Below are 18,202 nucleotides of genomic sequence, written 5' to 3'. Positions count from 1 at the left end.
CATAATACAAGAGCTAAAGAATATATATATGTTTCTTCATGTAGACTGAAACCATATAAGAAAAGATTCTTCTGGGCTTTCAATAAATTATTCAGTCACTTACTATAAACCATTAAACTAGATAAATATGTCAATAAATACAGGGGCGGATCGAGGACTGACTTCTGGGGGGTTGTAATCAGCTCCTACTTAGAGGTACTTTTAATTGCTCCAAACTCTGAGGTGGGTTTTATTTATATATAAAATAAGAAAGTTTCCTCTTCGGGAGGGGGGCATCGACCCGATCTCCCCCCCTTCGGATCCGCCCCTGAATAAATATAAGTAATATATGTACTATTCATGTTAACGTTTTCTGATATGTTCTGTGTCCTTTTTCTCATTCACACTCCCATCTCGATCCATATTTGATTTGGCAATTGCTTTTACAACTAGTTTCAGCACTCCTATGGGAGGGAAGGGTAACATGTAAAGTAATCAAAAAGACCAATATTAGTATTGAATCAATAGTTTTCATAGGGTTGCTAACCCGATGCTATTAAAGTCAGAGTTCAATGTAAAAATAGTAAAAAAATGATCGATATTAGACTCGAATCCATAGTTTTCGTGGTCGTTGAGAAGAATAGTCACATTCATGGTACCGTTTAAATCCAAATTTAGCCCGCATCGGCATAAGAGTGAAACATAAAATGTCTTAAGATGACCAAGATTACTGTCGAATCGATCAGGGTAAGCCGACCCCAGCTAATTGAAAAAAAAAACACTTAGAAGACATGTTCTGTATCCAGATGCAATTTACACATGTATTTAGTACACCGAACGCAATAAATACACCACAATATACGATATTATCTATCTTTTTCAGGTGAGGAGTCCCAACAGTCTAAAGATTTGCGCAGTTTATCAGCGTTGGTGCCTTCTAAAACTGATAATACTACTTCTGTTCCTCCCCCTACTTCACCACGTACTCATGGATATCATATTATTAATCAAACGTGTGCTATTCCGACTATTACGTTAAAGCAGGCGGCGCTTAACAACATCGAGACATCTGCTGAAGCCTTGTTAGCTCTTAAAAATAGGAATACTACTCGCCGGCAGCGTAGCAGCGTACTGGTAAGTTATTTCTTTTACATGCATCCTTTCTGTTTTATTTACAATTGTTTTGTTTTCTTCTCGTTTTGCTATGTCAAAAATGTCACTTAAAAATAAATCAGAATGTGAAATCATATTTGACTTCAATATGGTAAATAGAAAAAAAAAATCAGAATGCGAGATCATATTTGACCTTCAATATAGTTAATAGAAAAAAAAAATCAGAATGTGAGATCATATTTGACCTTCAATATGGTTAATAGAAAAAAATCAGAATGTGAGATCATATTTGACCTTCAATATGGTTAATAGGGGGAAAAAATCAGAATGTGAGATCATATTTGACCTTCAATATGGTTAATAGGGGAAAAAATCAGAATGTGAGATCATATTTGAGCTTCAATATGGTTAATAGGAAAAAAATCAGAACGTGAGTTCATATTTGACCTTCAATATGGTTAATAGAAAAAAATCAGAATGTGAGTTCATATTTGACTTTTAATATGGTTAATAGAAAAAAATCAGAATGTGAGATAATATTTGGCCTTCAATATGGTTAATAGAACCCAAGGTGTTACGGACATGTAGTGAAAATAAACTTACAATTACAATTTAAATAATATATGGTTAATGATCTGGTGTTTTGTGTGACAGCTCTCCACTTGCCACACACTTGAGATGCTGTCACCTGCCGTTATTTGTTTTCCGTTACATATATTTGACAGTTGCTAATATTAACAAGTTTTCAGGATTGCTCTGCAAAGTTTCCGGAACGGCACATATAACTTGATTTTTCAGAAACAATAAAGGGTTATAAATTGAAATTTTAAAATAATAATAGTGTACCTACAGAAATTGCATATACTGTTTTTTTTTAATCGGGCTAATATAATTATAAAATGAAAACTGTTAGCACCAGAGATAGAGACAGTCTAGTGCAAGACTGGTTGTTCTCATTATACATACAAGGAACATTTTTAAAATACTTTTCGTTGTTTTTGTTACTTTCCTAGGTATTGATATAATATTCAAAATATGTAAGTCATTTAACTATTCTATCAGATCTTTTTCCACATTTTGAAACTAAACACAACATACTGAGCAAGGTTATGTGATAGAATTATATAAAAACGTAAACACGTAACAGTTTCAACACATTAACTGTGTCTTTATCAGAATGGAAGTCTATGAAGTCTGATAAAGACATTGAAACTGTTACGTGTTTGTGCTTTTATATATTTTTTATCACATAACCTTCCTCATTGAGTTGTTGTGTTTAGTATGTAAGTCGTTCTATACGGTCTTAACCTAATTTTCATACACTACACATTTAAAACCCACAAAAAAGTGTAACATTTTCTATTGTCTAGCGATCGTTGTTATCGAATTATAATAGATTTCTTTGATCTGCAAAAGGTTTCAATTTCTTGTTCTACCTTAATTTTTTAAGTTACATGTAAGTCTTCCATTGTTTGTCATGCCGATACTTTGTTAATGTGGTACATTTACTCCATCTATTATCAGACCTTCTATTTAATCTAGCTATAGTAAAGAATCAATATACATATTACACCCAAATTTTACACAGAAATATTAGTGCGTCTTGAAGTTTTTGCTTTTACTAAACATTAATCACAATTGAGAAGATACGAAGGCTCTTCGGTGGTGTTAAAGTTCAATGGTTCGAACCCAGATCATGTGAGTTTGTGATGGACAACATCGTGTCCGTGAATTTCCTCCAGCTTCTTTCGTTTACTCCCCCATTCTCATTCCACCAATCTCATATTCATTCATTTCCATTAACCATCCACCTCCTTTAACCTAAAAGACAAATCAATAGAACGCTAAATTAGTGATTTTTCCAAGTAGAGGTCATTAACTCAGTCCGAAGCTATTTTCTGGGTAGTTGCAGTAAGTCTTGTTTATTTCATTACGTGTGCCTGTGCATTTTTGTTTCTATTTAAGTGTCTTTAGATTCTGTTATAACTTCGGATGACAATTGGCTATTCTTCTTTATCTAGGTGTAAAGTGATGAAATCATGCTTTCTACTGATATTGGAGTATATATATCATTATCGTTACAGAGAACAGTTGAGTGAAATCGCAGGACCGCTCGTACGAATTACTACTCGTTTCTCCTGAACATTTATCTGAATCCCTTGCTGATATTTCAATGAATAACAGTTATAACTTTAATACAATGCTACTTAAACAGGATAAAGTAATTATATTCCAATGGTTAAAACTGAAATAATTGTTGATAACATTGAAATAGTACTTTGACAAAAGAGATCTTAAGATCCATTTGCTTGAGTACGCTTTTATAATTATGTATAAGGATGATTACCCAATGAAAAGAAAAAGAAAAAGAAATAATCTAGATTACGTCGAAATTGCAATGAGTCCTTTACCTGAAGTTATTAGGAAGGTAAACACATTAACAAAAGAATAAGGTTAACATTTGATATTCAAGGAAAATGTCTCCACATAGACGCATCTAGTTTATCAATTATGTATGGTTTGCCTAAATTGCACAAACTCAATATACCAATTAGACCACCACATCCCCTTGCAAAACTGTAATTTGGTTAATTAATTTTATTGCTACTAACACTACAAATTTCACATTTATGATCAATATTAGCTATGAACTAAAAAGAGACATTTGTCCTTTAGTAAATGCTAATAATTAAAATTAGCATCAATAGATGTTGTGGATATGTTTGATTTTATTTCAGTGAGCACATGCATTCAACATGGGATCAGTAAAAATAAATATAATTGTTTGAACATTCATAAAATTATAAAAATCTTAGAGCTATGTTTACAGACTAATTATTTCCAGTTCGAAAATAAATTTTACAAACAAGTAGAGGGCTTAGCGATAATTAGTTCTCTCTCGCTCTCTCTCTCTGTCCATTTATCACAAATATTATTACTTGTCATTACGAAACTAAAATACTAAATAGGGAATCATTTAAACACGTTAAATGTTATAGATTTACAGACGACACGTTTATCTACAGTGAAGAAAAATACTTAGATATCGTACTTGAGGAATTAAACAAGGTTCATTCTTATTAGATTTACTGTCAATAATAACCACATTAATTCCTTAGTTATCACAATTAACAGAATGGGAAATAAATTTCATAAAAATACCTACAAGAAACAATACTTCACGCGTTTAAAGTGAAGGTTAATATTTGGATCAACTTTATTCCTTAGAATGTAAGGAATTAATCCTTACATCCTTAGAGCGTAAGGATGTTAATTTCTCAAGAAGAAGAAATAGAGAAACAATTAGAGTGCGTTTATAATCTAGACTTCCTAAATGGATATTGAAAATCAACGTTGGATAAATGGAAATTACAAGATTTAAAAATTTATAAGAAAAACATTAAACACAGTAGATAACGCAAGTTCTGAAATATGAACATCTTTTCCATATAGCTGATATAATATAGACTTTAGAAAAGCACTGAAGGAATATAAATATTAGCAAGCTTTTGCAGGAATTTATCAAATAGCGTTTCAACTTCGGGATGGAGGAAAGAAATATAGCAACTAAAATTGAGGAACATACAAAAGATTCAGAAGACAATAATCCCGTGTTATCACCTTATCAAAATACTTATCTGTAATAAGCACATCATAAACGAGGTCCAAATACTTCATAAAACTACACTGCAAATGGAAAGATCTACCTACGAATCATACATTATACAAGTAAAAGTAAGGAGCCCTAATTAAATCAGGATAGTGGTGCATCTGCCAAGCAATCAGATTACATTATTAAGCTTAAAAATAAAAAAAATGAATATTTAATTTATTAATTCGGATTTTTACGCACTCTTGTATCAGTTTCCAAAACTACATAGGAATTACCCATATATATAGAGATTGATAACACTGAAACATAATGGTGAACAGATTAGAAGTTTAATAATAGTGTGCACTTGATTAAAAATTTACACAAAAATACTGCGAATTTTGGTATAGAGTAGAATTTTTTGTTATAAAGTAAAAATTAGGACATGTTAGTACTTTTTTCAGATGTTACGATTGTAGTCTACTTTAATAGAAGAAAGAAGGAATAGTAAATGCAAATCCACCTGGTGGCTCAGTGGTAGAGCGTTCGCCTCTGATGTGTGGGATCCCTGGTACGATCCCAGCTCGTGCCAAGTAAAATTTGTAGTGAACAAACACGGTTTGCGTGGGTTTTCTTGGTATCCTTCAATTTTCTACCATTATTGCTCTGATTTCTCATCATCATCGTCTCCTTTAGCCTAGCCAGCATAACTGTGGGACATAAAAATGAAAGATTTCATTTCATTGCGAATCCATTCGGTAACTTGGTAAGAAACTTCTAGATAAGTGTGTCCAGATTGAACCTGCCGAAATTATATTTATAAAAATGCTAATAATATGCATAAGCTAAGTTAAAATAAACTTTATTTAAATTATTTTATATTTCGGTAGAAAACTGTCAGTGTTTTAATTACAAACCTTTGGTTACAAATCTACGATGCTAATGGTTCATACTTCAACATGAAGTTCAAAGATTCGAAGTAGGTGACTGGGTTTTTTTTTTTTTTCCTTTATATACGAAAGAAAATAAAGAATTAAAAATATTAACTGAAACTTGGTATTTACCAATATATTCTCCCATGGGAAAACTAAATATTCTCCAGACGTACCGGAACGATAAGCTAGTTCCGTCTTCGCTGGTAAGGTAACAAGAATAAAAACGGATAAAATAAATATTCAGTGGGAACAGGAATATATACCACTAAATGAACGTAACGCAAAAAATGAATACTAAGAAGAACAAGCAGCACAGTGAAAGAAAGGAGTTGAGTTTGAAAGAAAAGTGGTGTCTATTCTAAGTCAGTGTTGCCAGAACCAAAGTATACATCAAGGGTAGGGAGCCAAATTTTATCATTGTTTCCAGAATCCAGATTTAAAACTGGTTTATATTTATGAATAATGAATAATTCTTTGATTTTTTTTTCTTTCTTCCTAAATCTGTTTTATATTATGTGTATGTTGCTTTAGATGAAGCGACAATTCCGACATACCCTCTTCTTGTGACTTTTTTTGATTATCTGATGTATTCTTTAACTCGGGTGTTAATATTATACTTGGTTTGACCTACATATGAAGAATCACATTCACACTGAGCCCAATAAATACCTGACTTATTTAGTGGATCAACAAAATAACTTTTAAAACCGGTGAAATGCTTTTCTACACTTTCTTTGTGGAAGGGGGGATACTGGAAGGAGATATATTATGCTTTGCAACAATACGCTGAAATTTTGTCGATAATTGTGGAAAATAAGGAATCACAAGAAGTTTTTTTTTTCTTTCTTAGGAATAGCTTTTCCTAGGAACTTGCACCGTTTATTAAATTATTTTTGTAAGGTACGCAACTTAAACCATTCTTCTATTGTACTTGATATAGAAACTGTATTTCATTATTGAGATTACTTGGACGATCACAAATTAGTAATGCCCTGCGGAGGAAGTTCTTCCAAATATTGGCTTTGTATAGGGGTGGATGGGGTGACTGTAATGTATGTAAGTAGTGCCTGCAATGGATTTTTGATATACTATTGTTATAAATTTATTGTGCTATCGGGTAACCAGTAAATCTAAGAAAGGAAGATAGTTATCAGATTCACGCTCGAGAGTGAACTTCAGTCTAGGATGCTGATTCGCATTCGGGAGGTCGTGGGTTCGAATCCCGCTGCCGACCATCTTGACAGGTTTTCCAGGGTTTCCCTCAGTCCTAGCAGGCAAATGCCGGGATGGTACCTACTAAACAGACCCTGGCCGATACCTTCCCAAATCCTTTCCATTGTTATTGTTGTTTTTGGATATCCAGTGTAAAATGGCCTCTGAGCTGTATATGGTGATGTTTAAATAAATAAATAAGTAAATAAATAAAATAAATAAATTATTATTACGGAATTATCTGATGTTCCGATACGTGTGGCGAATATTTACCTTTCCCACGGAAGGATATATTGGTAAGTAACCAATTTTTAGTTAATTTAAATCATCCTCTGATATGCCTAAATAACTATAATTAAGAATATTACTAATTATTTTCTTGCTTTCATACTTTCTATTGGAGCATGTTGATGTATCATTGAGTTCTATACTCCATCAATCTCAAATAGTGACTAGTTAAATTCGTAGGGGGAGGAGGAGGGGACTCTTAGGGATATATATATTAGTAGCTTAAGCGAAGCGGGATATTATCATATACCGCGTAACTGACAACTAAATTATCAAATAATAACAACCTACAATGCACCGTATGGCAAGATATAGTAAAATCATTGAGATGTTAATTATCAATATTCTAGTTTCTCTAGTCTCAGTATATCAAGGTTTCATGTATATCAATTGGTATATCAGTTTTTTGCATATCTATCTGTAACTTGTTTTTGAGAAATCCTTTTTTTAAACTATGGTCAGTGAAATAAGAAAATACTAATATGTATTCAAGAATGTTTCTTAAGAGCTTTCTTTAGGTCTCTATTGTGTTCTCTCTACATATGAATGATCTCTGGACTGATATTGATAATATCTACCTTATACTTTTGTATGCTAATAACTGTATAATTTCAAATCCACTCTCAATGGTAGAACTTTTATCTCTGGAGCGTGTGGATTCTCTCCCAGCTCGCGCCAAGTGGACTTTGTGATGGAAAAACAATGTGTATATAGTTTTCTCGGGGTTCTCCCGTTTTCTCCCCTTTCATTATTCTACCATTTCCTTCATTCTTATCATCACTATCTCCTTTAACGTACCCGACATAACTGTAATATGTAAAACTGAAAGATTTCATATGATTTCGGGTGATCAGTTGTTGCATGAGTAGATATATCTATCTACAGAGAACTTAACCATACTTTCCTTGAAGCTCTTGACTGACACATAAGATAGCAAATTCAGAGAACACTTTTGCATGTTTTGTTATCATATATAGGTAGTGCAGATTTTTCTGAACAAACTTTTCGATTGACTAATTAGTTTAGAAAATAATTGGAAACATAATATTGTATTGCATTTATTTCATCAACGCCGTTGAGTGGCATTGCTTTATTACATCATTAGGTAGAATTAAGATTTATCAAGTACATTCATTACATATCCACATGCAGAAAATAGAAATAATAAGATTTATTAAGTGCACTGATTATATATACAGATGCAGAAGATCACATCATATACTTCGTGATTAGATGCGTTTTACTATGCTATAAATATTAAAGATCCGAACGCTCTCAAAATATATTTTTCTGTATGTATTTTCTCAGTGGTTGAGTACTTCTCACCCATTTAGTTACCTTGGGACACTACTTCCAATTATTTGAACAAAATGACAAATTCCTTCTTTTATATTGTACATCATAGATGTCATTCATTTAGGAAGGGTCTTCTCACGTAAGAAATTCTTATTTATTAGACATTTGAACAACAATAACAGAAAAAAATTCTCAAGGCTTACAAAAAAAAAAAAAAAAAAAAAAAATGCAGGGCATGTTCATTATACAGTTCTCTGCCGAAATTAACTCTAATAAAACCCTCTCGTATATATATAATAATATATAATAATATAATATAATATAATATAATAATAATAATAATATATATATATATATATATATATATATATATATATATATATACAGGGTGACCGCGTGACTATGTTACAAAATTTAAGGGATGATTCCTGACACGGAAACAAGAAAAAAAGTTCAAATAAACTTTTCTCCAACGTACATAATTTCGGAGCTACAAGGTGCCGAAAGCGTTGGAAAATGACATTCAAAGCTCTATAGCTCGACTATGGTGAATGATAGAGCTAATGCGGCATGGTCACGTCAAAGACACCGAAGCTGCTGTATTCAAAAATGCTTAGGTCGAGATCGTGCAATTCGTGCACAAGGGATTCCCCAAAGGAGCGTAGGGATTCCCGGATAATCTCTCAAGAAAGATGGGTCGAAAAGGATACGGATGAATAGCTGTCCCTACTGCTAGCAATAATGCGTCTGTACTAAGTCGATATTTCGCACAAGCACAAAATGGCGAACAGTTTTATAAGTGCCATGTGTGGTTGCATAACGCGCACTAAATAAGAGTGGGAAATATGAAAGGAAAATGTGAATAAATTTGTGCAAATGATACATGATAGTACACTATCCTGTTTATTGTACGTATAGACGCGTTTAATAAAGGGAATAATCATGAAATGTACTAAAATGTTGTGCAAACATCACACTAAGATTGTTTTCTTCCATGTAGTTTCGTAATTAAAAGCAAGTAAAACTAAGGGGAAAAACTTGGGGATATGGGTGTTTTCTACCAGGCAGAAATCTTATATTATTTGATGATACGAGCCGAGGATACTTTTTACGCCATCCCATGTTAATTTGACCACTGCCAGAGAATAACAGTAAAATATCCGTTTTTTATCATTAGTCGTAATGTGCGTTAACGAACATTAAAAAAAAAAAAAAAAAGGAAAAACAATTTATCAGGACGTTTGTTTTAGTCGCTGCTTCCGATTTTTGCAGGACTGATTCCGAGATTTTGTCTAAAATACTTTACATGTCGTCATATTGTTATCGTTTAGAAGATATTTTAGAAGATATTTCGTAGCGTTTGCTTAGTGCAGTTTGTGCTTTGCTTGTTCGAATGTGAGATCAAATGGAGTATTCGATAGCAGAACTTGCGACATGACATTTGTATAGGTCAAGCAAATGGCAACAGTCGAGAAGTTAATAGGTTATATCGACTGAAATATAAACAAAGAAGACATCCAGCCCATACTATGTTTGCCAGACTTTTTCAACGCTTATGAAACACGAGGAATTTACAACCTCAGTACTACGACCAAGGAAGACGAAGAACCACAAGGATTCCAGACTTTGAAGAACAAGTGCTTGATCGTTTCGCCCAAGACCCAACAGTAAGTACCCGGAAAGTAGCACGTGAAAGCGGAGTAGCACACGATACTGTTTAGAAAGTAGTACACGAGCAACAGTTACACCATTATCACCCGCAGAGGGTTTAGGCCTTACGTCCAACTGACTTTCAACCTCGCGTTCGTTTTTGTGAGTGATTTCTCCAACGCTCTGTAATTGATCCGCAGTTTGCTTCCTGCGTGCTTTTCACCGACGAAGCTTGTTTTACGAAAGACGGGATATTTAATAGTCACAATAGTCATGTATGGGCAGACGAAAATCCTTATGCAATTGTGGAAAGGGGCCACCAATACCGATTCGCCATAAATATGTGGGCGGGTATTATCAGTGATCAGATAATAGGTCCATATTTACTACCACCACGATTAACTGCACCAGTGTATATGAAATTCCTGCGAGACATACTTCCATAGTTATTAGAGTATGTCCCTCTCGGTGTTCGTCAACGGATGTGGTTTCAACATGACGGTGTCCCAGCCCACTTTTCAGCTAGTGCTCGAGAGTATTTGAATCAAACGTTTCGTGACAGATGGATTGGAAGAGGCGGTACTGGTAATTGGCATGCACGTTCCCCAGATTTGTTCCACTTGATTTTTTCTTGTGGGGTCATGTCAAAACACTTGCCTATGAAACGCCTATAGACAACGCAGAAGAACTATTAGCACGAATACTCCTTGCCTGTGATACTATAAGAACACATCCTGAGTTGTTACAGCGGATGCGTCAGAACATACTGCGACGCTGTAACGCTTATGTTGAAGTAGAGGGACGCTATGTCCATCACCTATTGTAGGATAATTGGGAGATTTGTCTAGTTTACAGGTAATTGATGATGTTCTTGGCTGCATTCAATCCTGCTATAAAATGTTGATTGAAGACATTATTCCCATTCTTGTGACTTTTGTTTTTAGGAAACAACCTCTTTTGCATTATGGTTGTTTCGCTTAGGTTTGTTTATTTGTTTTCAATGACAACAATACATAGAAGAAAGACTTTAATCGTGTGATCCTTTTACAAGCGTTTAGTACGTTTCATGACTATTACCTTTTATTAACAGCGTCTGTTCAATGATAGGAAAGCGTAATATCATGTATTTATCATTTGTACCAAATTATTCACATTTCCCTTTCATGTTTTACCACTCTTATTTATGCAACCACACATGGCACGTATAAAACTGTTCGCCATTTTGTGCTTGTGCGAGATATCGACTTAGTACAGATGCATTATTGCTAGCAGTAGGGACAGCTATTCATTCGTATCCTTTTCGACCCATCTTTCTTGAGAGATTATCCGGGAATCCCTACGTTGCTTTGGGGAATCCCTTGTGCACGAAGTGCACGATCTCGACCTAAGCATTTTTGAATACAGCAGCTTCGGTGTCTTTGACGTGACCATGCCGCATTAGCTCTATCATTCACCATAGTCGAGCTATAGAGCTTTGAATGTCATTTTCCCACGCTTTCGGCACCTTATAGTTCCGAAATTATGTACGTTGGAGAAAAGTTTATTTGAACTTTTTTTCTTGTTTCCGTGTCAGGAATCATCCCTTAAATTTTGTAACATAGTCACGCGGTCACCCTGTATGTATACAGTATATATATATATATATATTTTTTTTTTTAAATTGTAAATTTTCTACTAACTATACTCGACCTTCCCCTCTCCAGAACAAAATTTGTGAAATACAGGGTGTCCGAGAAGTCCTTTCCTGATTACAGAAATTGATAACTCAGGCTAGAAATAAGATAGAAATATGAAACTGGTGTTGAATTGTTTACAAACTATAAAAGTTTTGGTCACATCAGTACACTTCCACATGAGCACCCTTGGTAGCACGTAGCACATCTAGGCGATATTCAATTTCCATCCACACATTAGCCAACATCACTGGAGGGATCGATGCAACGACTGGTTATTCGTTGCTGCAGGGTTTCAAGATCTGGTACACGTGTTCGGTAGACCTCATCCTTGACATAACCCCATTTTTGGAATCTGTAATTCACGTGAGGCCCTGCGCACCGATTTCTTAGGACTTCTCAGAAAAGACTGCCGCACAGCCTCCACCGTGTCTGCTGAGGTTCTTGGTCGACCAGACCTCGGAAGGTCAGCAACCAACCCTGTGTTCTTGAACTTCTCATACCAGGCTTTAATGCTCTTGACATCAGGTAGAGTCCTCCCAAATGTTGTCTGGAACTGTCTCTGCACCGTGGTTGGTGATCGTGTCTCATGGTACCACAGGACACACTGTGCCTTCTCCTGGTTGGTTGGCATGGCTTCTTGGGCTTCTTACTTACGTACTACAAACCTAAAACAAACAAAATTGAGACTTGGTAAAACAGAACAAACCTAACACAGACAAAAACTTTTATAGTTTGTAAACAATTCAATACCAGTTTCATATTTCTATCTTATTTCTAGCCTGAGTTATCAATTTCTGTAATCAGGGAAGGACTTCTCGGACACCCTGTACTGCATACACCAGCAACCAACTAATGAATACGTTTAATATAAAGTGTCTGATTACTACGTTGCAGATCTGTTTCATTGATAATTTATTCTATTAATTGTTTCAATTTATTCTTGTAATACATTGTAACCTTTGTTGAATTTCTTTTGCCTATATGGTGTTAAGGCTATATGGTGGTGAGAGTGATTAGGTGTATAAGGTTTGCAGATTTGATATGGCACTTGTTGCAGAATCTGAAGAGAAAATCAAAAAGATGTGAGAAAACTTGAAGAAGGGCTGTGAAGTGAAATGAAAATAAATGTTAGAAAGACAAAAGGTGTGGTATTGGAATGAAGGGTTCGTTGTCAAATATAGAAGTAGGAGAGGAGAAAATAGAACAGATGCCTATTTCCCCATACCTGGGTAGTATTATTACTGATGGTATGAAATGTGAACGTGAAATAAAAGCAATGTTAGCAATGGTAAAAGAAACCTTTAGGGGAAAGAAAAGACTATTTAGTGAGACCTTGAGTAAAGAGAAGAGAAAAAGATTTATAAAATGCTTCTTGTGGAATATTGTACTGTATGGGGCAGAAACATGGACATTACACAAAAAGGATGAAAAATGATCGGAAGCTTTCTAAATCTGGGTATGGAGAAAAAAATAGAAAGAATTAGCTGCGTCGAGCGGAAAACGAATAAGAGAGTATTAAAAATGGTGGGGAAGAAAAGAACAATTTTAGATATTATTAAGGGGAAAAGAAACTGGTTGGGACATTGGCTAAGAAGGAACTGTATCATGAGGGATGTGCTACAAAGTATGGTGGCAGGAAAGAGAGGGAGGGGGCGAAGGAGACTACAATTAATGTACGATAATAAAATAGAAATCGTACGTGAAGACGAAGAGGTTAGCGGAAGACCGCGGGGATGAAAGCTTCTCAGTTGCAGCAAATGACCTGCCAATTCTCGCAGAATGCCTATGATGATGATGACATGGTGTTAAAATGGTTTATGTTGTATACAGTCTTGTTATTAAATTAGAAGAGAATATTCTTCATAACTTGGTATATATTAATGATATAGTTGAAATAATTTCTGAATCCCTGTTGCTTCTTTCATCTACACTAGATTCTGTTTCCCATACAATTTTACAGCTATCTAGCTGCTTTCAGAAAAATCGAAATGTTCACCACAAACGCAGTTTATCACAAAAGTAAAGAGATTGAAGTACAAAGAGCTAAATTAGGTCCATGTGAGTATGTTGCACTTACACCCAATTCTTTTAATAGCCTGTAAAGTCTTCATCGAAGTGGGTGGATATGTACGTTAATATTATAGAACACTTACTAACAAACTAACTCTATGGCCTATGGAACCCGGACGTTCAATGCCGCGTTCACAAAAGCTCTCCATGAAATTCTGTCCTTAGCCAAGTGGATCCAGTTTCTACTTTGTATTCCTATTTTTGAGAGATTTATCTTAATATTGTCCTCCCATCTGCGCCTAGGTCTTCCTAATGGTCGTTTTCCGCTTGGTCTTTCAGTTAAGATTTTGAAAGCGTTTCTACTTTCTTCCATCCTGGCTACATGACCTGTCCACCTGAGCCTCCTAGACTTGATGACCTTAACAGTATTTGGTAAATGATATAAACCGTGCAGTTCCTAGTTATGAAGTTTCCGCCATTCCCCATTCCCGTTCCTCTTGGATCCGTATCTTAGTCTCAGAATCTTGTTCTCAAATACTTTCAGTCTACGTTCTTCCCTCAGGGTTAGCCTTCATGTTTCGCAACCGTAGAGAACAATAGGCATGATTATCGTTTTATATCTTTTAAGTTTCAAATTCTTCGACAGAATTTGTGACGACAAAACATTTTGGACTGAATAATAACATGAATTCCCTGCTTTCAGTCAACATTTAATTTCTTCGTGAATATAGTTTTGTTCTGTTAATATTGATCCTTAACATTTAAAAGTATTATTTGATAGCTTAACACATTCATTGAGGCGCCTAGGATCAAAATCTTCCATATCCATTTCGCTTAGTTTCGAGTAATCTCGCAAAACGTGTAATGAAGCTCCATATACACGCGTACGAAGTCCCATATTTGAAATAGTTTTTTAGTATGAAATATTAAGCTTTTAAATAAAATTCTGTTTCCACGGAATTCATTTAGATCAAACACATAACAAGCGATATATAATTCAATCTCGGTAAAAAAAAAAAAAAAAAAAAAAAAAAGGATTTGGCAGCTTTTGATACAAGGCGCCTCATTTGCAGTATTACAAATCCCGACGAACATAGAACACAATACCATTAAGTGAAAACGTTGGTCTTCTTTTTCGGATGGCTTCTTTGAATGTTTTACAAATTGTGGATGATCAAACGCAGTAGCGGCTCGATACCATAATCTGAGGTAGTTCTGCACAGTGTGTTTTTTGTATATTAAATTTCCCGTTTGCAGTAATTAATTATAAAATCTACACGAACCGCATATCTTTTAGCACTCTAATCGTTATACGTAAATGACAATTATAATTGAAATTAACCGCAACCAAAACACTATTGTTTTGCTTATTGGGTGTGAGTGGCGTATTTAGGATTTTGTTCCGGGAAGAGCTATGCACAGCATATGAATAAGCACTTAATTTTTCGTTTGGAATGCGTATAAGTTTAAATGAATTTCGGGGGATCTTGAGCCTTATAGCTCCTCTCTAAATACGCCACCGTTGCGTGTAACAAACTTTAAAAATACCATACCCATATCGTAAGAAACACTGTTTTCAGATACCATAACAATTTCGGATTCACGTAATGTCTACAGGTAGAAATTGTATTAATACTGCTGAATTATAAATATTTTATCGTTTGTAAATAGTCTATCCGACGTGTCTTCTGCTGTACAAAATGTCCTATTACTCTATCATTAAAGTTCGGCATGATGGATATGAAATCACGTTCGATTGATAAGGCAGCCAAAGCATTGATTCTTTCCTTACATATTGTGCTTCCCGAAAATGTTTTAACTGTTTTAAAATTAGAGAAGTAACGTTCTGCTTCAGCTATTGTCGTTGGGATAATTGAAGAATTTCCAAAAGGTTTACGGTTTCCTTAAAATTGTCACACAAATTGTGCTTGTTCAGAAAATTTGCACAAACTTGAACATGAACTTTCAAAACGCACAACAATTACACTGAACACCGTTATCAAAAACAAGAGAAGGGAGCTTCATGTACATCACGTCGTGTGTCTCCGGCTTCTTCGGAAGTATTCGTGAGTTCTGAGCTGCTGGGAGTGCAGCTCTAGTAAATCCTATCTAAGAGACAAGGAAAACGTAATACAGTGCGGCTGGTGAAGATTTTGGTTTCAATGCTAAAGCATAGGGCAATCCGTGCACAGCTCTTGCAATATTATTAAGCTTCAGAAGGTGTTTCCAGTAATACTACGATATGTAGCATATCCAGCAGTACAATTTCAGGACACCGTTATACCAAATATCATCATTACATGTTATTTACTTGATTAAATTAAACACAATTCAACTCAATTGAAAATACATTTGTGCACTAAAATAGCTGGTAGTTCTGCAGCTCTGCAGCACTTATAGGCAAGCCGCCCCTGATCAAACGCTATAATCATACTATATCTCTTGAACACTATTCAAATCAGTGCGATGAAGTAACACTAAGTCTGTCCCAAAAGCTGTTCATTATCTCTAGTAGTGAGGAGCATGATTTATTAAATATTTTTAGCCTACAATTAAGGAGTTTTTGTGATATCCTACTAACATACAGCAGTACGATAGTTTTCTTGGTCATAAAGCAAAATTTGTGTCTCATTTCCTGTCACCACCTTGAGTAGGAACATTCTTACTTTCTTCTCAAAAATTGCAACTTAAGGAACTAAATTGGCGTGTAATTACAAATATTCATATAAACTAATCTAGATGTACTTTTGTCATGTAGTAATTGCCCAAATTTTCAAGCCAACAAATTGTTTTGTGTGAAAAATGAAAGAATGGAGTATTACTTTGTGAATACTTATGAGAAGTTAGAAACAATAAAAGAAAAATCTATTGAATACATTACACTAGTCACCAATAGAAGATTAGCACTGGTTATGTAGTCTAAAAGTGAAAATTGTACAGTACATCTGCATAATGCAGGAAAGTTTCGAGTAAAATAAAGAAATGTTGACATGGTTCTGTGACAGTTCACGAAATTTTCAAAAGTACAACTTTTGTTACTGACATATCGAGATATTTCTGTATGTTATGAATGTCATGTGATGTGATGAGTTTGCAGTAGATGCTGTAAGAAAACACCACTGAGAAAGATGGCAGTTTCCATTGAAATTTTCGACATTTACCAAAGATAGACATATTCCAAGGCTCGTCCAACTGAATAACTTGTTCATATTGTTCAATCCACTTTGTACAGTTGTTTAAAATAGCCTGCATTTTTGATTATTGGTTCTATGTGATTATAACCATAATTAATTGAATCTTACAGCTTCTAGAAGATAAAAGTCATTCATCCATCTTCTAATTTTACTGATGTCGATAGTGACATTTCCATACATCGTTTGTAGTCTTCACTGTTTCTCTAGAGCCTGTCATCTTTCTTTATTGAGGAACTAAATTACTGCTTCCTCTATTTGTTTCAAATATTCATGTTGTAAATAACTATAAAGACTTTCGCTAAATCTTCATTAGATAGGATGGAAAGAAATATGAGGTATCCAAAAAAGTTTTTGCTGTTCGTGATCATCAGAAACAGATATACATACAGCGCATGGTACTCAGCGTGTGGTCTTGGAAATCCACGTTCAACTTTTTTGTATTTAGTGCATTTGAGTAAATGGCTATAAAGTGCCTAACTTCTACCAGTGTAATATTTAAAATAAAATTCCTGCAAATAGAGCGGCTGTCAGTTGCCCTCTTAGAATCAATCGTATGAATGCCCTTGTATGTTGGTCTCTCAGAACTAATAACAGTCTTCAATATAATATAAAGGCCACCTCAATTCAGCATGTGTAAGGTTTCAGAAGCAATACTAACTCTGATTTTTGAAAATTTACAATTGATGAGGAGCCCATAACGAAAACGTCTTCTTTAATTCTACTTTTTCATATATATAATTAAGTACACTAACTTGGATCAAATATTTAAGCTATCGCATAGGTACTTCATGGGTCCTTATTAATTATGGCTTCCATAGCAGCCGTGGCGTTGTTATCCATGTTTTCTTCACGGAGTTCATTTTCTAGAGACCATTCCGTTGAAATTTCTTCCATCATTCAAAAACTACGGTACCCGCGAAATGTGAAGGTAATCTTAACAGTTCCAGCTGACATAGAAATCGTAAAACCGAAGTGCTTCCTGTGACAACTTCATTCCCGCACCGAAAATGTCGTCATTTGGAAGACAAATGGCTGGCTGGTGCACAAATAATAGGATTGAAGCAGCAGCTCTTCTAGTGTTAAGTTTTATAGGACCCTTACCTGTAACAATAAAGAAAGAAAGAGAGAGACTTCATCTCATACATTTTACGTAGTTATGTAGTGACTTCCATACTTAAGACTCCGTAACAAAAAACTACGTTTTGTCGTGGAGTGAACTTCAACGCAGAAACTTCTGAATGTCTTACATCATCATAT

General features: G+C 34.7%; 1 protein-coding gene across 2 annotated transcripts in view; it reads left to right on the top strand.

Annotated features, from left to right (window-relative positions):
- LOC145693651 (uncharacterized) overlaps positions 1-18,202 on the top strand; it is a 226,476-nt gene that overhangs the window by 25,157 nt on the left and 183,117 nt on the right. For both annotated transcript variants that reach the window (XM_081769865.1, XM_081769863.1), the window contains exon 3: positions 863-1,113. In XM_081769865.1, the coding sequence (XP_081625991.1) occupies positions 863-1,113 (251 nt within the window). The remainder of the gene's footprint in view (positions 1-862; positions 1,114-18,202) is intronic.

This window comes from Thermobia domestica, chromosome 8 (assembly GCF_964235325.1).
Source record: "Thermobia domestica chromosome 8, izTheDome1.hap1.1, whole genome shotgun sequence".
Lineage (NCBI taxonomy): Eukaryota > Metazoa > Arthropoda > Insecta > Zygentoma > Lepismatidae > Thermobia > Thermobia domestica.
Note: the sequence above shows the minus strand (reverse complement) of the source record. Positions and strands in the feature narration are given on the sequence as shown.